Source organism: Symphalangus syndactylus, chromosome 13 (genome assembly GCF_028878055.3).
Source record: "Symphalangus syndactylus isolate Jambi chromosome 13, NHGRI_mSymSyn1-v2.1_pri, whole genome shotgun sequence".
Lineage (NCBI taxonomy): Eukaryota > Metazoa > Chordata > Mammalia > Primates > Hylobatidae > Symphalangus > Symphalangus syndactylus.
Window position 1 is genome coordinate 62,150,208 of NC_072435.2, and position 24,193 is coordinate 62,174,400.

General features: G+C 37.3%; 1 protein-coding gene across 8 annotated transcripts in view; it reads right to left on the bottom strand.

Moving 5' to 3' along the window:
* GRIP1 (glutamate receptor interacting protein 1) overlaps window positions 1–24,193 on the bottom strand; it is a 716,930-nt gene that overhangs the window by 421,691 nt on the left and 271,046 nt on the right. For 6 of the 8 annotated variants that reach the window (XM_055238451.2, XM_055238448.2, XM_055238450.2 and 3 more), the window contains exon 1: window positions 20,874–22,015. The exons of the other annotated variants lie outside the window; for them this stretch is intronic. In XM_055238451.2, the coding sequence (XP_055094426.1) occupies window positions 20,874–21,006 (133 nt within the window). In that variant the 5' untranslated portion in view covers window positions 21,007–22,015. Of the gene's footprint in view, window positions 1–20,873; window positions 22,016–24,193 lie in introns of those variants that run through there. 8 annotated transcript variants of the gene reach the window in all.

A 24,193-nucleotide genomic window follows, 5' to 3' on the forward strand; every position in this document is an offset into this window, starting at 1 on the left:
TTTCCTCTTGGCAGCAACTTACAAGTGAGGTGGCTGTGCTTAGAGGTCTAGGAGTTAATCAACACTCAGAGAGATGACCTTGCAAACATGACATGCATTAATGATACATCTTTATTTTCTTGGCAATGTTCTTACCAACATTTGATAAGCAGGGTTAAAAATTCACAGCCAACACATCAACTTACAGTTTTCTTCTTAAGTATCCATGGATATTTAAGATAAGGTATTCTAAATAGAATCTAGGTAACCACTTATACATTAAAGTGCTAAAAAAATACTAGTTTGAGTTCAATACAAATATAAAAAAATTCAGATAAGAAATTATATTTGGCAAAAGACAGCTTGCTTTAAGATTTGATTTTTCTCACATTCTTTCTAAATATCTAACCTGTAGTAGAACTGAGACATTTAAGAAGTGCAGGCTCATTCATTATGCATTGCAAAGTGCATTTCCTTTCAATTCATTCATATTGTAAGACTATCAAGGTCAACAGAACAGAAGAACAAAATGGTATTTACTTTCCATATAATTGTCATAATTTTAAACTTATATAATTAAGAACAGAGGGACAGCAGGGAAGATGGACAAGAGAAGGCCTCTAATTTAACCCAATATTTCCTTTTTTTTTTAAGTCGTAAGTAGATAATTTTTTTTAAGTTGTAAGTAGATAATTATGTTACATGAAAAGTAAAATAGGAGGATTGAGCATAAATGATCACTTTATCCAGCTACACCCCAAGGATGATAAACATGTGGCCTACTTTCACTCCCACAGCAGACATCACTAATTGATAGGGCCTGCTTTCCTACCAAACACAGATTCCTCTGACCTCACAATATCCCAATGGTAGCATTGATTATCTATTATTTGGACAGCACTGTACTAACCTCTTCACATGCATCATTTCATTTTTATAACCTCACAATATCCTAATGAGATAGGTAATATTATATTCTCTTTTAGAGATGTGGACACTGAGAATCAGGGGTTAGTTAGCTTAACAGTTGGCAGGGGCTGAGCTGGCATTGAAAGCCAGACTCATTTTAATCCAATGTCCATGCTCATAAAGACTACCCTCTACAGACAGCTTCCACCAGTTGACTGCAGTTAGCACATAACCTATTTGCTATCCTAATTTTTATGTATACATTCCTTCTATAGCATCACCAACCATGGTCACAGGAAAGATGTTACTGCTTTCAGGAAAAAAAAAAAAAATCTTCCTTAAAAACTACCCCCTGGTCTTAGCTTGGTTTTTAAGAGTCACACAAAGCATATTCATGGGTTACGCATGTTAGCACTATTGTACCTCCAACCTCCTCTCTGTTATTTTTCTATGAAGTCTTGTCTTGAGCAGAACAGGCACCTTCTTCTGTTCTTTCAGTCAGGACATATGCACCTTTCACATGTCTAGTCATTCTTCTTTGGCAGTGCTTCAGTTTGTCCACATCTCCCTGAAGCAAATAACATGTTGCCTGTGAGGTCTGACCATCCCAGAGTACAGTAGGACTACCACTACCTTCCATGTTCTCGCTCTGTTTCTTATCACATCTGAAAGCTGATTTTTAAATGAGTTTCATACTCCACTGACTTGCACTGAATAATATTTTACTAGGTCAGCATAGGCCTTAAACTCCAAATAAAAAGGTGGATATAAGAAGAGGGAAGTAGAAAAAAGTCAAGAGCTAGTTGAAGAAAAAAGGTTGAGGGCCAGACACGGTGGCTCATGCCTGTAATCCCAGCATTTTAGGAGGCTGAGGTGGGCAGATCGCTTGAGCTCAGGAGTTCAAGACTGGCCTGGGCAACATGGTGAAACCCTGACTCTTCCAAGAATTAAAAAAAAAAAAAAAAAAAAAAATATATATATATATATATATATTTGCTGGGTATGGTGGCACGTTCCTATAGTCCCAGCTACTCGTGAAGCTGACAGGGGAGGATCACTTCAGCCTGGGGGTGGAGACTGTGGTGAGCTGTGATTGTGCCACTGCACTCCAGCCTTGGCAACACAGGAAGTCCCTGTCTCAAAAAGAAAAAGGTTGAGAAGATGGAAATATTTCCAGTGGGAGAGGCTGCAAGTTCCCCATATCAAAATGTGTCCTTTTATTTAAGTAGAATATACTTAGCCAAATGTAGTAAAGTGACCCAATCCAAAATTCTCTCTTACTCTGCCTGAAATTCCATCATCTAGAGATTCATTTGGGTTAATAAGCAAAAACAAATAAAAACAAAGCCAAATACACTTAAGTAACTTTTAAAAAGAAAGCAGGGCTGGGCATCGTGGCTCACACCTATAATCTCAGCACTTTGGGAGGCTGAGGTGGGAGGATTGCTTGAGGCCAGGAGTTTGAGACCAGCCTGGGCAAAATAGAGAGACTTCAACTCTACAAAAAAATTTAAAAATTAGCCGGGCATGGTGGCATGCACCAACAGTCCCAGCTACTCAGGAGGCTGAGGTGGGAGGATTGCTTGAGCCCAGGAGATGGAGGCTACAGTGAGAGATGACTGCACCACTGCACTCTAGCCTGGGTGACAAAGGAAGACCCTGTCACACAAAAAATTAAAAATAAAGCAATTTGGTTTAGCAAACGACACTAAGTTTTTGTATTGAAATTATAGCTTTGCGGCCGGGCGCGGTGGCTCACACTTGTAATCCCAGCACTTTAGGAGGCCGAGGAGGGCGGATCACGAGGTCAGGAGATCGAGACCACGGTGAAACCCCGTCTCTACTAAAAATACAAAAAATTAGCCGGGCGTGGTGGCGGGGGCCTGTAGTCCCAGCTACTCGGAGAGGCTGAGGCAGGAGAATGGCGTGAACCCGGGAGGCGGAGCTTGCAGTGAGCCGAGATTGCGCCACTGCACTCCAGCCTGGGTGATAGAGCAAGACTCCGTCTCAAAAAAAAAAAAAAAAAAAAAAGAAATTATAGCTTTTTGAATGGAATAAGGGGGTTGAGGAGAAGGCGAAGACTAGGAATTTGGAGTTGGGGGTAGAAAACCAAAATTCATTCTGGTAGATGGATGTGACAACAACATTTTGCAAAATAAAAATCAACACACACAGATAGAGGAAAGAGCAATTTGGATTGGCACAGTGGCCACACACATGAGATGCATGGATACTATAGAACTCTGTTGGTGGGCAGACCTGGAGGGAACAGCACCGTGTCTTACGGCAACCTGTAAGACAGCAGCAGGGCTGGGGACAGCTTCAGGAGGCAACTTCACCTTCATGGCCATTCAACCTGAGACTAGTTAGGCTGTTGCTTTCTCTTCCTCCCCAACCCAAGTCATGTATCTCTGGTCTCATCCTCAGACACTGACTATGGTCTGCTTTTCCCAGCAGCCCCCATCTATTGGTGAGCACTCAAGGGTGAATGTTGCTGGAACACCAAATACTCTGCCTGGGAGGCGTTGCAGCTGGAAGGAGAATGATGAGAGCCTTGGTCTATTGGCGCTCCAGACATACTGACTCCCAAGGGTCTTCACAGGACTAGGAAAGGGAGAAGCCAATAGTCATTATTGAGAGGAGCCTTGAGCAACACCCAGTTTATATGGGACTGCAGGATGGAAAACAGCACTAAGGCTTCACAAATGATCTTTGCTTTTGCCACTGACCTAATACAATATAATTTAATCTTAAGAACCATGTAATAATTCTATTTTCTCTCTGAAAAAGAGCCACAGCTGACCCTCAGGTCTAATCCTTTCGATACCTGAAAGTGGGGGTGCAGAGTGGGCGCTGGAGAGCAAGGAGAAGAAATCCAAAACAAAACAACAAGCCAGCTACTAAAAAGCTGTGACTACAGCTTATGAGGTTTAATTTTACGCACGAGTAACCTTGGATACCTAGTATTTGACCCCTAAATGGCCCCAGCTGAGCCCAATTACTATCTGTGCACACAGACCTGTGTTTTCTGTAAGTCAACACACTAATAAGGCTTTGTTTTCATTCTAAAGCTCCAGACAGATGAACTGAATTCAGTCCTGGGGGTGTGCTCTACTAACAATTAAAGGTTACACAGAAAGTTTAGGACATTTTGTTTCCAGAAGACACACACATATTGCAAAACTGTGGCTTAGCTTTTGCTATTGATTTTAAACAATCTTTAGCACAAATTCTTTTACTGAGGAGAAGAATTCTCTTCCCATTTCTGCCATCAAAACAAGAGGTTATCCTGTACATCTTTAAGTCCACCAGTGCCATGAGTTGAATGTCTGTGTCTTCCACCGTGCCCCCTCCCCTGCAAATTCATATGCTGAAATCCTAAACCCTAAGGTGATGACGGTATTAAGAAGTGAAGCCTTGGGGAGGTGATTAGATCTTGAGGGCAGGGCAGAGCTTCATGGATGGGATCAGTGCCCTTCTAAAAGTGATCCCAGAGTGTTGCCTTGTTCCTTCTGTCGTGTAAGGACATAGCTAGAAGGCACCATCTATGAGCAACAGACCCTCACCCAACACCGAATCTACCTGTGCCTTGATCTTGGAATTCCCAAGCTCCAGAACTATGAGAAATACATTTCTGTTGTCTATAAGGTACCCAGTCTATAGTATTTTGTTGCAGCAGCCTGAATGAACTAAGATACCCCCCAAAAGTAAACTGCATGAGTTAGAACAGGTAGAGACTTAAAGAGTGACAGATGGGTGCCGTGGGCCTTAGTGATCTGCCTACCATCAGCCAAGGGGCCTTAATGTGGTCACAGCACCTCAAAGTTTCTTTCCTCTACTCTGAGTTCATATGATTTACATTTTGGCTTCTGTCACTTTCTCCGGGTTCCAGAGGTGGGGAAGTGACCCAGGATTGGTCAACTGGAGTATTTCACACACCCCTGCCATAGGGGTGGTCATGGGGCACAAGACAGATTGATAGAATCCATTCAAAACTATTTAGAAAGCAAAGTTGAGTGCCAATGGAGAACAACAGAATTCTGCTGCACCTACTGTCAGGACAACACTGAGACTCTTTTTTGTTAAATACAAAAAATACAAAAATAAAATACTTTTTTTTTTTTTTTTTAAGCTAAAGCCAGTTTGGGCTGCACTTCTGTAGCTTTCCCTTAAAAAGTCTGGACATGGTTGAGGTCAGTCTGCTGGAATTTTATTTCTTTCAGTTTACTACGGTTGAACAATAATATTTAACATGAATAAGGTAGGCAGTACTCGGATGGCCCAAATGATTGAGACCTCCTAGTATCCTCATAGTGTTGAATACTAGGGAGACGTAATCCCTTCCTCTTGGGTATAGGCTGGACCTAATGACTCTCTTCTAATGAACAGAAGGCTACAGTGATGAGATGTCACTTTTGAAATTAAATTTAAAAAAAAACTTGTAGTTTTTTGTCTTGCATGCCCTTTCTTGCTCTCTCTGGCCCACCTACTCTAAAAGTGACCAGTTGCCTTGTTTGAGCTGCTCAATGGAAAGGGGCATTTGCGGGGAGAAAAACCTCTCACAAAATTGGTATCTCCATACAATAGCCATCTAGAACTTGAATCCTGCCTGCAGCTACGTTGGTGAGCTTAGAAGGGATCCCATTTCATTCCAGCTGAGAGATGATTGTAGCCCCAGCCTATACGTTGGTCACAGCCTTCTGAGAGACCATGATCCCGAGGATCCAGCTAAGCTGCACCAGTATTCCTGATCCACAGAAACTATGAGAGAAGAAATGTTTGTTTTTTTAAGCTGCCAAATTTTGGGGTAATTTGTCATGCAGCAATAGATAACTGATAGAAAGGAATTAAACTTAAATAGATTAACAATAAAATACTTATCCTTTGCCTTTTTGTTATGTTTTCCAAGACAACTCTCAATTACTTTATTTTTAGGACTTTAAAATGCAATTTCAGTATATTCAAGGTCACAGCATAAGTCTATTAGGTTGACAGAATATGGTATTTGAGTAGTAAAATTCTTTACAAAAAGGCTCACACTTGAAATTCCATTCTAGTTTAGATGAATCTGTTTTACAAATACACATTGAGAACCTGCTATGTTCCAGGCACAGGAGAATTAAGTAGGATGGGCAGCTTGTTTCAAAGAGCTCTAAGTCCATTCAGGAGAGGAGAAAATCCCTTAAGATTTGGAAATAAGTGAATCAGGAGGAGTGCCAGTACTCACTAGTTGTGTGACACTGGATAAGCCATTTAAATTTTCAGTGCTTTTGTTTTCTCATCTATAAAATGAAGAATAACAGTAACATCAGCTAATTTATCAGCTTATAAGATGGCTAGAAAGACCAAAAAGGACAATGTATGTTATAGCATTGTAAAATTTTAAAATAATATAAAATTATAATTATTGCAATGGTTATTACCAAAACTATAATATACAAACTTTACTATAGAAATAGATAAGAATGGTCCATAATTAATTTGTTGTTTACTATCATGTAAGTTTTTTTCCATTAACTATTTAAACATATCCTTAAATTTGAAATTTGTATTCTAAACATAGCTGTTTTGATCACTGTTTTCAAAACCATGCAATCCGAATTACTTCTCCCTTGAATATAAAACTCTCATACTTTCATTTTAATTTATTCTCTGTGACAAGATAGTTACAATAATTGTTGACAGAAAAACTGAGTGAAAATTACAAGGAACATGCAAATTCTAATCATTTTGATTAGACCACTTAATAACTTTTATAAGCAGAAAAGTTTCTATCTCATAAAAAGGAGAAAAAATTTTATTTGATGTTAAATTTAAAGTGTTTAGAGCTACCATTTAGAATCCATTAAATGTTCTCATTACTTCTATTGCCTTCTCTACTAAGCTTTCTTTAATATAATTTGTGATTCATTAGATCAACATTTTGAGGTCACTGAAAAACACTTTATTTTCAATATGCCACTGTACTTAACTTTATAATTCTAGTCCAAACAGCAGATCCCTTAATAAAAATGCACAGGCAAGAATAATTGATTTCATTTTAGGGAAAAGATATCAACAATAAACTGCTTTGGACTGTGCAATCAATGGTTATTGAATTCTGGACTCCAAGCTAATATTTCCAGCTACATAGGTCCTTCAGACTCAAGTTGCCCACTTTGCTTTTAATGAACAAGGTCAGAATCATGAATTTAAGTACTGTGACATGAACAGAATACTTTACCTCAAGAAATTTTAGCCTTGAGGCATCGTAAACTGCCAAGTATCTTTCCAGTAGGCCTAAATATTAATATATACCTTAAAGTTGGAGATAGATCTGTCCCTTGAAATCCACTATTCTAGTTGTCTACAGTTTGGTGTGAAATAAAATAAAATTAAACATTTATTAAGCTCTAACTATGGACTACCCCGGGCGCAGAGGGAATACGAAGATGAAGTATAAAGTAGACGAAGTAGATAAAATATAATAGAAAACTTAGATAATGTAAGGAATGAGAAATGAATTCAAGGTTCCTAGTTTTTAGAGGATAATGCCTTTATAGCTAAAAGAGAGAAGAAAGGTACAGGGAACATATTTGGGTAGGAGCTAAGGTATTGAGTTCAGTTTAGGAAAAGTCGAAATCTGAGGTAATGGACCACCCAGATGCCAGTTGGAAAGATAGATCCAGAGCTCATTTGTGACATCTAAATTACAAAACGAGGGAGGCGGAGATTGCCCAGGAAGAATTCAGAGAGTGAGAAGGGCCAGTGCTGAACCCCAGAGTTAAGGGAAGGAGTCAGAGGAAGGAGAAGGTATCAAAGAGAGGCCGGAGGACTGGAAAGAAGACGGGTCACAGAAGCCAAGACAGGAAAGACTCAAAGATCAAAATGATGACTGGTGCGGTTGCTACAGGAAGCTCAACGAAGTTAAGAAAGTCTTAAAGACCACTACATTTGGAATAAGGAGATTGCTGGTGATCTCTGCTGAATCCTTTTCAGTAGAATGGCAGGTGCAGAATCCAGAGGGCCACAAGGCATCGCTCAATCACTCTAAGTGAACCAGGCATCTGCTTTGTGTTTTGGGGACAGGAAAGTACATGCTGCATAGTGGAAGTTTTTGTAAAAGATATTTGGAAGGTGGGAGAAGCAGAGTCAAGTCAAACTAAGCAGAGTCAAGCAGAGTCAAACTAAGAAGTAGCCCCTATCTTCAGTTCAGAGTGTGTTTCGGGATGGGAGGAGCAGGCTGGGACTTCAGAAGAGAGGTGCAATTTGGGAATGATTGCTTAGGGAAAGGGAAAGAGAGTGGCTGGAGATAAAGACAAAAGATTGATGACTAGTGTTGAGAAACCAGCTGAGGCTGGAACTCATAAATCTGTAATGTAGCCAACCACCATGGTTATACAGTTTTTCTCTTCCAGTAATGTCAGTAGCAGGAGTGAAGACCACAGATGGTTTGATGGAGCTAAGGTTGAGCATTGGCAGGGTTGTAAGGATGAAGTCTCGAGGAGAAACAAATACTTGAGGGGCCTGGTGATTTATCAGGGAACTGAATACCTAATCAAAGAATGACTCAACAATACTCTTTTTTGATATCCTTAATATTAGATATGTATTATTTCAGCTTTTGGGGTACAAGTGGTTTTTAGTTACACAGCTGAGTTGTATACTGGGGCTGAGATTTTACTGCACCTGTCACCCGAATAGTGTACATTGTACCCAATATGTCGTTTTCTATCCCTCATCCCCCTTACCCTCCCTGCTTCTGAGTCTCCAGTGTCCATTATACCACTCTGTATGTCTTTGCTTAGCTCCCACTCAAAAATGAGAACATGCAGCATTTGATTTGCCATTCCTGAGTTAGAGAAGTCAACAACGTTCTCACATGTGGGGATGACTGGTAGGGAACTGAAGGGCCTGCAAAGTTTAACATTCTGGTTTTCTCATGAGAAAGAGGTGGGAAAATGAGATTTTATGAAAATTTGAGGAGAAAAATAGATACAAAAATAGAGAAAGAACCGGACAAATGTAAGAGCTACCAAATACCTTAACAAAGCAAAAGAACTGATTTGGAGCTTTTAGAAATGATATAGTTTATTATGACTTTTCTCTACAAAGCTTAATATTTGCACTTTGTTCATAACATCAAACAACTCCAAATCGTATCAGACCATTTCTTTCTTTTTTCTTTTTTGCAGTGCAGTAGCATGATCATGGCTCACTATAGCCTTGACCTCCTGGGCTCAAGTGATCCTTCTGCCTCAGTGTCCACACGCCCTTCTCCCTAGTAGCTGGGATTACAGGAATGCACCACTATGACTGGCTAATTTTAAAATTTTTTGTAGGAGCTGGGCATGGTGGCTCACACCTGTAATCCCAGCACTTTGGGAGGCCCGAGGGGTGAGCTTGAGCTCAGGAGTTCAAGAACAGCCTGGGCAATATGGCAAAACCCCATATCTACAAAATAAAATAATTTTAAAAGTAAATTTTTCATAGAGGCAGAGTCTCCTTATGTTGCCCAGGCTATATGGGACTATCTCTGAGGTTTGCTATTACAACTCAAACTAAGATCTCTGTCTCATTTAAATAAAATATTGCAATTTGATTGAGGAACACTCAACTTTATGAAGTAAAAACTAAAAAGTAAAAAACAAAACCATCCAAATGAAAAGAAAACATACCTAATTGTCTGAGAAAATTACAACACTCCAAGTAGAACACTTTAACAAAGCCAAGCTCAAACTGGATAACATAAATTACATAATCTGACAGTAAGAGTTCCCTGACCACTGTTGCCAATAATCCAAATAATATTCACTAAAAATGCATATATTTTATAGTAAATAATTTTACTCTATATATTTCCTATCAGTAAATTTGATATGTAGGTATTTACTTTATTCATGGAAGAGGAGAATATGATTCATGTGTGACTTAGTAGTAGAAAATATAAATAAATAAAACTAGTTCCTATACAGTTTTCCAATTCTCATGAATTCTAGATTTATTTGGAATTCCTCAGAGAACTCTCTGGTCTTATGAAAGTTTCATACCCACATTTGCATTTTTGTTTATATAGATGCATTGGTTTTTTACTGTTTAGCTTTTCACAATTTGAGTTTGTAGGTATTACAGACACAAAATACATTCATATTCAAATATTCTGATGGCTGGACATGACACAGGACAATGTCACAGCCCTCCTGCTCTTGTACTATGTTGCTGAGGGATTATACACAAAGCTGAGTCAAGGTCCCAACTCTAAACTGGATCTGTGTGCTCACCTTGGTGATAAGTTTTCTTCCAGTCCAAGTATGCTGTGAATTACATACATCAGTCCCTAATTTCAGATTCAGTGGGAAAAAAAACAATAACAACAGTCACACTAGAGTGTAAGGTAAATTCTCCTATTCAAAGTATAACTGAATACAAAATAATTGAATGAACGTACTGAGAAGAACATTCATCTCATTACAAAAACGATTAGTCATAACAGCATGTTGCTTTTGCTGCTTTTTCTCGTTTTGGAGCCATGGAATTATATCCAAGCTGACTCAGGAGTTTATCAACCCATCACAAGGATTGAGGCTGCCATCACGAAGGCACGGTTGACCGGCAGCCTGGGGAAGGATGGCACATAGCACTGCAGTTGGGAGCTGGGACATTCCTGCCATGGTTCTCAGCACATAGTAATGCTTAATGCATATTCGCTGATAATAGCTAACATACCGACAATTGTGTAACATTGAGAAAATTAAGCTCATTTGGCTAACTTTTATCTGGAAAATAAAGATAATAGTATTAGTCTCATGGAGTTGTGTGGATTAAATGAGCTAATGCACATAAATTACTAAGCATAGGGCCTAGCACGCACTGATCTCAGGAGACCAAGCATAATAAACTTCGTAGCATGTGTTGAAAAGAAAAAGGTAGGTCTATAAGAATCTTATAAAGTATAAACACTGCTTTCCCCTTCTATTTTCCTTGCATTTGGATTCTCAAAACATCTGTTGCAAGAGCTATGTTTTCCTATGCTACACAGAGTAGTAGATGGAGAGGAATAGTATCGGAATCATAGATATGGCAAACTAAGATTCTTACAGCCAGAGTATGGTTTTCTAAACTTCCTAATCATTTCAAATACATGAATAGTGACTACAAAGTAATGAGATAGGTTTCTGTGGTTGGCTTATGGGAATCAGCCTTCTTCACAGCTTTTTAAGACAGAAACATATATAGACAGCCCAGGCACTGTCTTAGATGCTGGAATACAAAGATGAGGATATGGCACTCACAAAAGGACACTGTATGTAGTAATCACAAAACAATGGAGTAATTGGGGGTGCCATTCACATACACGGGGGCTCCAGGGCTAACCCTTGGGAGAGTGAGCAGGGTTGTGGGAAACTTCACATGAAGGCAGTGTTTGAAGCAATGGGAAGGGTATGGGGGAGGATACAATTAAAAATACACCAAGTTCACAGACTTAAATACTTACGTTACTTCTATTCTGAGCTGTGTAATCTTGAGTTAGACATTTTCTCTCTTTAAGCCTTAAACAATTACTGAGCAAATTACTCTGTTGTTAGAGATATTAAACTTACGTAAAATCAGAGGGCTGGATTGGAAGATCCCAACAGTTCTTAGGTTTAAAATTCCTTTTATGCCTGATCATCTTCCAAATAGTGCTAAAAACACCATTATGCAAAAGATTTGGAATTTTTAAGAATAAGAGAGAGAGGTGTTTGTTCCTACAAATCATGAAAACTTGGCATTGGTAGATAAAACCAGCCATAAATAACAGTTTTAAGGTGCTGGGGATTTCCCAATTCTACTTCAATAATGAAAGACCACTGTAAATTCGTAAAGCGGAAATTTACAACCAACTGCTGAGTACCCGTACATCTCACCCTAAATTTTAACAGCTGTTCCCCTAAAAGTGATCACGATTATAAGCAGGGTGAAATGTACTGAGCAAAGTTTTTAAAGGTATAAGTTCATATTCATATCTTCAAAATACTTGCAGAAGTTAATTTTTTTGCAGGCAGATTACAGTTAACAAAAACAAGTATTAACCAGAGCTGTAATCATTTGTAAAACTTTCCACTACAGCTATTTGTTAACCTATATCCAATTTTTAGAATCAGCAAGGATGCCACTGTTGGCTTCACATTCCATATTGCTTACATTTGACATGTGCCTAGTTTTATCTCAAAAATGGGGCTTCACAAATCAAATGTTATTTTCTGCACCTGAAAATTCATAAACCAGATACCACTGCCAGCAGAAGCACAATGTGAAAACATAAGACCAGCTCAGCAGTAATCAAAAGCACCTGTTTTCACAAAATGTTTGCCACTGTTCTGAAACTACACATAAATTTGAAGTCTGTTGGCTAGACTCAATCCTGAAAAGCAGTTCAGATAATTATCAGAAAACAGGTATTTCATCTTACATTAAATTTATTTTTAAACATAAAAGTCCAATCCTCTGAATCATATTTAACAAATAGTAAGTTATGTAGAAAATAACTTATTCCAACAAGCAACATACAATTCCCTGTTTATCTATTGATAGTAACATAATCTACAATAGTAATATAAAGGGTCTAATTCTCCACAAAGCACAGAAGATGGTGATGCTGTGGGCTGTAACCTGAAAGACCCTGTACAACTTTGTGCACTTTCTGGAAATAATTTCTTTGACATATAATCTTTCCTTGGACATACAAAAGCCATTAAGAATCTTTATAATGGAGTGTACTTGAAAGACTAGAGAGAAGCATAAAATAATTTTGTTCTACAGAAAACAAACAACAAACTATAAAGCAATCATACATTTTAGTATCCTCTGATGACTTTTAGCTTAAGAATCATGCTCAATGGATGTTTAGGATCCAAATACAGAGAAGATTATGACACACTTATTGATGCTATTCTACAGACAGGGCAAACCATCTTTTCATACCCCCAAATCACCACCCCCACTTTAGACAATCCCTAACTTTGCAATAGTATACTAACAGAAGACTCCTCTATGTGAATAGCAACAGCAGTCCTGCAAAATAAAGGTTTTCTCCAGTAACTATGTCCCCTTTGGCCACAGTCATCTTTTACCTGTTAGTGAAATATTGCAAAAAGACTTTATGATTAGGCCTGGTTTTAAATCTACATTTTTCCTATTCTGAGTGCATTATTCCTAGGAAAAAATGGATTCTGAATTTAAAAAAAACTGATTTAACAAATGAATGTCAAGGAAACAAGCCATCCAGCAGATGGCAAGGGAAGTACTGTATTAGAATGAATACACTTTTATCTCTGGAGGCTTTATGCCCCAGCCTCCTATAGAGATTATACAATGACTCCATCTCTTCAATCAGGGTCATCCCAATATCCTGTTCGCCAAGAAGGAACACTGTATCTCAAACTCTCACCCTTCTCACCACCTCCAGCACTCCATCCCAAAACTCTGATCTGGTTTTCTTCATTGTACTTGCCACTAGTTTTTCTGTTTTCTTTTTAGCTTGCTGACTCCACTAGGGCAAGGACCTCCTCTGTCTTCTGTACAACGGTATCTCCAGCATGTAGAATGACTCTTGACACGTGCATCATCAAGTAATTGCTGAATGAATAAAAATGGTGGGATGCTTACCACAAATACAATCTTACTATTCTTGAAAGAATAAAGATGGTAAGAAGAAAATTCAAGCATTATATATTATTATTTACAATTTTATTAATTATGAATAACTTATTTAGTCACAATCTCATACTATTTTGAGCCAGTTCAAATAATTTCCAAAACAGAGATCTTCAAAGGTTTGGATATCAACTGAAATTCAGCTCAGTTTCTACATATCTATAAACCTAGTTGCTGATGTTTAGTTTAAATCTACAGATCCAAATAACTCAGTTCCATGGTTGGATGTTTCAGAAAAGCTTTTTGGTTGTAAGATTATGTAATAGTTAGTGAGATAGTGGGGTAGAATTCTAACACTTCAAATTTTAAAAAGCAGATTAAAAATTCTGTTATATTCTAATACACCACTAGGCGTGTTTCCATCTGGCATCATGGTGAATGATCTAGTGAGAGGTACATGGGGAAGTTGTGTGTTCCCCTCTAAAACAAGACTTAACTCTCTAAATGAAAAGTAAGGGCAAAGAATGTTAAATGCACTGCAGTTATGCTGCTAAGTGGAATGTTGTCTGTTTAAATTTGCCCACTAGCTATCCCCTTCTTCCAGCTGTTTGGGATGTATGCTGCTCTGGGGAGACACAGCTCTACTGACTAGACCTGCCAGTGATTCCTCTCTCTCTGGGGTCTTCAGCACTCTCCACTGGGATTTAGAACCCCATTTTACAAATAGGAAACTGAAGAAGCATACTGACCCAGGTGATTCATCCAAAGTCACATAGTTTTTTAGCCCCATTAAGAGAATTATATTTTGGGATGATGGGAATTTTTATGAAAAGAATACAGTTTCCATCGGTGGCATTTATTTCTATCAAATGAAAATAACTAAAGAATCATATTTTCCAAATAAGAGCTTACCAACACTATCAAACTTGAAACCAGCTGATCTGAGTTCCAATCTGAGTTCTGGTCCTTTCTAATTCTCTAACCTACAGACCTTAAGGACTGGAATTAGTGACTACAACCCTGAAAGGAGCCTCTTCATCCTTCATGTCTGTCTCCTTTGGATGTGGGCTTGATTCCCTCCCACTCCAGAATGGTTTCTCCATGAGCACAGTGCACTGAGTTGAGTTTGCAAACTCCCACAGGAGCATTCTGATTGACCTAGCTCAGTTTATGAACAGACAAATCACTAAAGACTAAAACGTGGTAATTTTCTATAATTGTAACCCAAATTATCACAGTTTTGACCAATCAATAATGACAGAACTGAAGGAGAAACAGGAGTATTTTAAATATGAACATTGCTCTTCCAAGGGGAATGAAAAAAGAGTTTTAAAGCAGACAAATAGATGACCACTACATCATGCAAACAGAAAGCACTAGAATATACTTTTTGTTAAATAAATAGAAGGCTTGGTGATCTTGTGGAAATCAACAAAAAAGAAGAAGAAAACAAGAAATAAAAATTACCACATGGATGTGGGCCCAATACAGAGCTCTTCTGTGTTTGTATAGTTAAAACAGAAATAGCATTGAAGGAATTACTCACCTCCACATGCCATATGTTACATCCGTGAAAGAGTAATGTGAATAAAAAGGAGGCATGAAATCTTATTGCACATTAAATTCAACAGAGTCTATGTTTATTTGGGTCAAGATATAGATTTTGAACACATATTGTATTTCTTGGAATAAGCCAGCAACTTAACATATAACTTACAATGTATTTAAAGGAGGCATAGGTTTATTCAGTAACTTGCCTTGTCTGGAAATGAACGTGTTCACATTGGAAGGATTTAAATGAAAGCTGGCTGTCCATATAGCTGGAATATTGAAGAAGGACCTTCTATTTCAGATAGCATGCCATACTAACTGGACTCTGAAGTCCCTCCTAACTCTAATACTGTTTGAAATAATTATGCCATTTTAAGTCCCCTGAAAGAATATTCATTGATGAAGGTAGCTATATTTGCAAACCACGGAGCAAATGAGAGGTGATACAGAAAATCACCTCTGGTTTTTGAGCCATGGACAATCACTTTAATTAACATCATCTGTAAATATAATATCATGTTAATTTGACTTGCAGTATTAAATCAGGAGTTTGTTTTTGTTCAGGAGTTTAAGATAAGATGGCCTACTGTTCAAAAAAATAAAGCCACCTATCAGGGAACTAAGCAGTTATAATTTATATGTAGATGATCCTGGACCTTAAATATCACCAGAAGACTCATCAGTGAGCTAAAACAAAAGTGGGGATGAGAGGCGAAGGACCAGACCCAATAAGGGAGTCTGGCTGCTATTCCCAGTTCCATGACGATCAGTGGGGACTCCGTAAGTTGATTAACTTGTTTGTATATTAGTTATTTTATCTAAAAAAGTACTCAGGTTGACAAAGTAGATTCTAAGGTCCCTTTCAACTTTAGTATTTCTTTATTCCATATAGAAAAAAATATAGCTTGAGACAAGAAAGTTGGTGATACAAAATAACCAGCAAATGGAACATGCTAGCCAATCAATAGAAAGTTGGTGATACAAAATAACCAGCAAATGGAACATGCTAGCCAATCAATTTTCAACAAGACAAAAATACTATAGATGGAAAGCAATTCTTAGGGAAGAAAAATAAGCAGTATAGTCATAAAACAAGCAAGTTTGCCCTATTTCTTTATAATTGATGTTTCTTCTAATTCATCTGGGATTTTTTGAGTTAAACTAAATACAGCTAAGGCTTGAATCATCCAAGATTTCACATCCAAGACCTGTCAGTTTGATGATCCCACTATTTTTAACAGAGAAATAAATGGCTTCTATGCTTGCAAGCACTAGAGAAGTAAGGACAGCCTATGAAATGTGCTTCCCGCTCTCCTTCCTTTTCCCCTCCCCAGTTCCTTCCTCTTCCCTGTCATCCCCCACAGGCTGAGGAAGGCAAGACTCCCTTTGATTATGTGTTCAGCTCTTACACATATTTCTGCACAAATCAGGCATCTTTCCAAAGTATATGTCAGAGTTCTCACTCTAGCCTTGTGGCACACTTATCAAGAAAGAAAGTCCTAATTAGATGTCAGTTTCCTGAAGCAGAGAGGGTGTGGTTACATGAATTTACCAAAGGGGGAAAACGCTAAAGGAACCAGTAAGAATAAATTACTTATCTAATCACCCACACCACAGCCTAAAAATTATCATTCTACAAACACCACCGTCAATATTGTTTTTTCTCTAAGAAGAACAATGCATCGTGTTTTTCAATGACATGAAAGAAAGTGAAGCACCCTTTTAAAACACAATTTGAACATCTAAGGCACTTTAAAGCCTGAATTGCCTAACTAGGAATTGTAAATGCATACAATGCATCATAAAATAACTTAGCTAACAATGATTTCATACACACACATCACAATTACTGCCGAATATCTATTAGAATAGGCAAACAACAACAACAACAAAACAACAAATGAAATAATTTGTACATACAAATGACCCTTTTATTCAGAAGGTCTAAGCCATATTCATGTTCCTCCCTTTCTCCAGTTTCCCTGAAATGACCTCAGTAAGAAAAGTTAATTAGTCACTAATGACTGCCCTGAGAGCTTTCCCACACAGCTTTTCTTCAATCTGGGTGAGTCAGGAAGACCAAGAACAGCAGTTACCATGGAGGAGTCCCACTCCTAATTCCATACCATTACACAGGTGTATAAGATGCTAGCGCTGTACATGACAGTGGCTCACATACCTCTATTCATAAGAGAGAAATTCTTCTTTCTCAAGTAATTCAGCTGCATGGACAGCAAGAGGTCAGGATTGTTATGTATAAGAACAGTGTTAAGAGATTGCTTCTTTAATATACATTATCTGTCTTATAGCTGGAATATTATCTGGCGTGGTTAAATAAAAATACACATGATAATAGAATCAGATATTTTATTTTTGTATGACAGATGAATTAACATATGACCTGCCAGAGCCTATAAAAAGACATTACCATAACACAGTATTTAGTGAAAAACAAAGACACTAAACATAATAAAATGGAATGTTAGGGTCCTTTTCTAGCTCTTCACTACATTCAAGTTTATGACAGTTTTGTAATCAAAGCAAGTTTTTCTCAAGGAAAAATACCAAATGAATCATCTTTGTGAGAATTTCAAAAAGTAAATGGTGCTTCTTGGTGGATACGATTTAATAAAAAATGCAATCTCGGATTTACAAACATCTTCAGAATTTCAAAGGTTTATCAAAATTCTCCAACACTACTTAATATTCAGTGACAGATTATGGCCCTAAAGTAACAGGAATTCTCCCTACTGAGCATTCCTGCCAGAAAAACAATTCCCTCAGGATATTTAGGTGATTTCTTTTTGCCTTAAATACCACTGAAAATTCTCCAGTCAATACGTTTACCTGAATTGTTTTGGAAATCAAGCAAAGTTCAAAATATATACAATATAGTTCTATAACTGGGAAAATCTTTAGAGACAAAGCCACCTTGTATCACATTTTAAAAGACTAAAACCCAGAAATGTTTGGTGACTTACCCAAAGCATGCGTCTGTCTAGCTTATTTAAACTCTAACTCTAGAATTATGAAGGATAGATGAGTGATGAAAGCAGTTTTTAAAAAAATCAAACATGGCCATCTCATGTACATTGACATACATCAAGTCAATATAAAGTCAGAGGAGATTTAAAATCATTCTATGATTATTGTCACTGCTAAAACTGAGTTTTGATGGAATTTCAGAAAAGTCATCTATTATTAAAATAACTTCTCTTCCATAGCATTTCACCCTATGGACATTTTAATTCAGACTCTGGCATTTAAAGAGATTATAAGTGATGCTGTATTTAAGATGAAGGAAAGGGTGGTGAAATTCTAAATCAGAACCCATAATAGAAGAGACATTAATTAGGATAAAATTAAATATCAGAACTGGAAAATGTACTACAGGGACGGCAGACTTGGATAATTTTCTGGGAGGTTCTTTTTAGCTGAATATTTCATTATTATACATCTAAAGTTCTTGTGGCAATCTGCTCTAAAGGAAAAACTGACCAGACAGAGGGTTAAGTTTCTTTCAAGAAGCAAACACTCTAGGGAGAAAAATAAGAATGACACTTCTGGTTCATCAATAGCACCATTAACTAAGATGTGAACATCATCAGTAAATTCCACCACATTTTCAGCCTTAATGTAGATAGTTTTTCTAAGCCTTCTAGAGAAACACATGGGGTATAAACTGTTAAATTATGCCAAAAACTAATTAAAACAGATATGTTGTAGATGTAATTGAATTCAACCATATTGCCCATTTGAGAGGACTGGTTTTAAGGTCAGTCTCACTCTTTAATGCTTTTCTACAGCTCTAAGATATAAGTGGATGTCTCCCCTACGCAATTCAGAGAAACCCTGAAACCGAAGCCAAAAGATGCACTGAGAAGTCATTGTATTATATGACTTATCTTCTTCAAAAGCCCTGGCTATTTCACATTTGACGAAATGCCAAATCCCAAGTGCCTGAGTCCACTCTGACACATTCTGTTTATTATGTAATAGTTTCAAGTTGGGAACCCAATTTGCAACTAACTCCACAAGTTATATGTTACATAATAGGTATCTTCTGATAAATCACAGGAAAAACATGTCAGTTTCATATCTAAAGGAAATGACTTTTGATATTTAACATCTTATCCTTAGCATGGCCTTGACAAATGAGATAAAACGTGATTCTTGTTGAGTTATTTCACTTAATGTATAAAGACTACTTACTATCTTCATTATATCATTGTCCTAACTCTAGTTTGGGAATATTTCTTAGATACCTCCATATATAGTTCTTCTTGTCAAGACATTTGATAAACTTACAGAGTAATTCTGTTGTTTTTAAATTCTTACCAAAGCTAGTAGTATGCAGACATTTGAGAAATATTGTTCAATTCTATTTCTACAAACATACATCATGGTACAAGCCTGAGATGGTATGAATTTGACTCAGTATATATTGACTGCAAAAAATTTGTACAATGTCTACCAGTCTAATTAAAAGTTCATAAGCTCCTTTTTTTCAGTTTCTGAGTTTTCAGAATTACACATGCAATCTGACAATAATTTTTGATGTGACACAAATTTTAGTTAAATTCTAGGATATATTATGGAAACAAAATTTAGGAAACAGAGTGTCACTCTACTAGAACACATTATTCATGTACACACATTTAAAAGAGAAACATCTCTAAAACTCCGAGGTTACTCAGGTAAAAGCAATACAGCCACATTATTCAAGCAAATATCAAATAATTACAATTTTACATTCTTGTATTATTGCCACCACATGAATTTTCAACCCTCAGTCTTCATCAATCACAACAGAATTTCTAGCATTTAGAAGGAATTCTCATGGCTTTCAATACCACAGAAATTGGGATTTAAATTATTTATTAGTTAATGCTCAGAGGTTATAAGTGGGATGCATTCATGATTAGACATCAAAAGACCAGAACAAATTAGAATTGAAATACAAGTTTATAAAGATCCTTATTCAAGAAGACAAATAAATAATTTTTAGCTTTTTAAAAATGTAGATCATACATAACTGTCATCTTCCCCCATTTGGGGCACATCTTAAACTCAGTGCTCTGTGCATAGCTGCTTTCTCTCTGCACCCTTAGGCATTTCTGGGCATTTTAAATCTAGTGGGACAAGTCTAAACCTTACCAGAAACTTAAAGCACTGACAGATAAAAGAAAACTGCCAGTTCTCTTCTATTTATAAGCTAATTTTCAAATGTCTCAATATACACATATTACGGATACTACAGGTATCACTTCTTCTAGCTGACAGCAAATAAGAATTAACCTTATTTAATAACAAAATTGTAAACATGCATCAGAGAAAGGTACTTGAACTTCCTTGTACAAACGACACCTCAGATTAATCACAGATAACTGTCAAGAAGTCTGTATCAGGAGCGTTAAGCATTAACATCAACTTGAACATGAACAATTATTTCTTCCAAATGAGCTAGCCTTCCCTATTCTGAAAGAAAAAGGAAAGCAACAACTACAACAGAGCATATTCTGGTCACCTACTACATTGGCTTGCAACTTTTTTGAATGGCTTATTAAAATAACATAATTAATTCCACCTAAAATATTAATGATGTGTACAGACCTTGGCTGGTGATACTGTCTAGATGCTATTCTCTAATGGCTGTTCTTGCAACATATCAAGCAAAACATAGCACTTCAGTACTTACAGACTGCTCACAGAGAACACCATCTGAGAAACCTTTTGCATTTAAGATTAAGGCTCCACACAAGGTTTATTGTTAGCCCCAGCATGCGAGAAGGAACCGGAGGATGGAGAGAAGCGCTTACTTCGAAAATGCTCTGAAGCATAATAATAGACATCCTCATAGCCCTCGTGGTAATCCTCTTCTGGTCGGTACTTTTTCCCCTTTCTTCTCCTAGATCTTCTTATCGCCTTGACAAAACCCAGGAAGCGGTCCATCTCTCACTCACCGTGCAGCGCGGCACAGCTAGCACAAGAGCACAGCAACAGCCCAGCTGCTCTGCGAGCCGGTGGAGCATGAATGACCAATACCAAACCTGGACCAGGACAGCTACCCTTCTAGCTACCTCTGGGCTACCATCAACACGGCAACTTTGGCCATAGGAGGGGAAAGAAAATAATAGCGATATGGGTTTACCTTGACAATATTTCTCATTTAGCTCAATAAACTGTCAAATCTGTAATTTTTTAAAAAAAAGAGGAAAAGAGAAAGAAAGTGAAATGGTAATAAAAGACTATGAGAAAAAACAAACAGCAAAGCTTTGGACTTTAAATAGCTTCAAAACAAAGTTCGAGAGATTCAGCTGAGGCAAGAGGAGTCCTAGCACTAGAATTTCACTATCCAATATCTCCATCATCCCATCATAGGCGCGGGGGTATAGGAGAAGAGAGGGGCGGGGAAACACATTAGTCAATGGACTGAACCAAAGTTAGAGACTGAACTGACTTTCCTACCTGCTAATCCAATACCCTAATCCTAGCCCACATTATCTCAAAACATGTGCTTAGGAAACCTCTTGAAAAGCTGTTGTTTTGCAATGGGCAGACTGGTTAACCCTTTGTGCTCTCTTGCATATCATATTAATAAGCAGCAAAGTGGTTTCATCCATATGCACAGCCCTCTTGCTGACAGGAGTGTGCAGTATGTGTTAATTGGAGCAGCAGGGAGAAGGCTCAGCAGCTGCTTTCAAATGACACGTTTACCCACTGGGCATTAATGTATTCCAATCACTGTTTGATCTAAATATTAAAATGCACTTCACAGAGAAGTTTCTCATAGGCTTAGTAACAGCATACCATAATCAGCGAATAAAGGAAACTGCCTGGTTTAAGGGAAAATAAATACAAATAATCCAACTCAGACTGAACTCAAATATAAACCTAGCTCAATTGTTACATTTTTTAAAAAACATGAAAGTAAATGGGCTAAACAGCAAACAAAACTTAATTCTTCTTGGTGAAGACAGTGGAAAAAGAAATTTCACAATATGCTCACATGCCGCTCATCCTTTATCTCTAAAAATCACAAGCTTTAAAAAGTTATTTTTAAGTACAACAATCAGAAACACTTCATAGTAGATGAGAGAGGTACTCTAAAGTCTAGAGAGGTCGGCATTAATCATGAATAATTTTTTTTTCTCTATAGCTTCTTTCTTCTTCAGGTCTTTTAAGTGAAAGAGAATTTTTAACACCAGGAAAAATCTGATTTGTTTACAATATAATTAATCAAGCAGGTCAGCATATTACCTATGAAACTAATGATATTCTGCAGCTCCATGTTCCCAGAAATATAATTTTTAAAAAGGCTTCTTACTGAATAAAGGTTGTTCAATATCTGTGTAATGTCAAGTTTGTAGGATCATCCCAGAGGGAACTGACTGCACTTTGCACTCTGTTAGATTCACAAGCAATTTGTCTGTCTTCCAGATTTACACAGTACCCTATTTTCAGATATAAATTGATAATGATGGAGCAGGGAGAAATTTACTTAGGCAAATATTCATCAGCCAAGAACATTTCACATCTAAAATGTGTAGTTACTTTCAATGGTTCTGTGAAGTTCCTTTATTCCCAGAAGTTTCTCATCCTATGTCTTAGGAGTAAGTTTGTGAAAAGAAACACTAACTTAATGATGCTGACAAAAAGATGCTATAAAATGTTTTATGAACATCTTTAAATAAAAAAAAACACTTGTCCTTAGGTTTCAAATCCTTTATTATTCTGATTCCCTAAACTAGAACAATTAACAAATAATGAATGAGAAATTTGAAGATCTGGATTTTAGACCTGAATAGTCACTAAATATATGATAATAATAATATACAATCTTTTAACTTAACCTAACAGCTCTAATAATGAGGTGAATGTCATTACACCTCTACGGATGAGCAAAAAAAAGTTCAATGGCATTTTAGTGGTTTGTCCAAGGTCACAAAGCTAATATTATCATGGCAGGTAGTAGCAGGTATTTTTCATACCAGTTCAGAGATTATTTTGTCTATCTAAGAATGACATGCATTCAAGTTCATTCTTTTCTATGTAAATTCTCTCTTGAAATGGAATTTGAAAATAATTGTCAACTTTCATTTTTAATGGACCAAACATACATCTTGGTTTATGTGATTAATTCAAGTATATACGTCCCCCAGAGATAATGCAGGCAATAAATTTTATGCAACTACACTTGAATTTTAACTCTTAAACTAGTAGAGTCCATATTATTTTTTTGTAGTTTTAAGCTCCCAGTTCAGTCTAAAAGGACTAACTTACAGAAGAGATGGTGCTTTACTCTTTAATACAAAGAAGATCCCCTTTGCACAGAACAACTTAAAACATTTCACTAGAGTTTGATTTTTTAATTTTGGCATTTAAAGGGACTGATTTTCTCAAGCAGTGGTAAGCAACTATTTTTGCACAAGAACTAATGCAGACAAACTAAAATTATCTACATACCAAACTCTGTTTTCAGAAATAAACAGAAATTGTACATAAGCACCTATTATTTTTTTACTTCTGAAGGATTACATTTATTAACATTTCAGTATCTGTAATGATAGAATTTTTATATGAGATGTGGTTTGGTGGTGCTGGGGAGGAGGAGTTTAGAGTTTAACCATATATTTGAAGGCATACAGCAGAAGGTGTAAAAGCTCATTAAAACAATCAGAGATGCTTGGGAAGCCAGGATAAGGAAGCTGTTATTTAGGGGAGGTCCACTTGGGTCACAAAGAGTGAAAGGATGTTGCAACAGATGATGTGAAGAAGGGAAAGCATGAGTATATGGGCCACAATCTAAGAGACAGAAGGCTAGACACCGAGTGCTCTGCCTGAGGGGTGGCGGAGGTAAACGAGATCATTTTATTCAATTTTCCTGGTCCATATTTCTTGATATGGTTTGTATCTGTGTCCCCACCAAATCTCATGTCAAACTGTAATCCCCAGCATTGGAGGTGGGGTCTGGTGACAGGTAACTGGATCGTGGAGGTGGATTTTCCATGAATGGTTTAGTACCATCCCCTTGGTACTATTCTCTCAGCAGTGAGTGAGTTCTCATGAGATGTGGCCCGTTAAAAATGTGTGGCACCTGGCCAGGCGTGGTGGTTCACGCCTATAATCTCAGCACTTT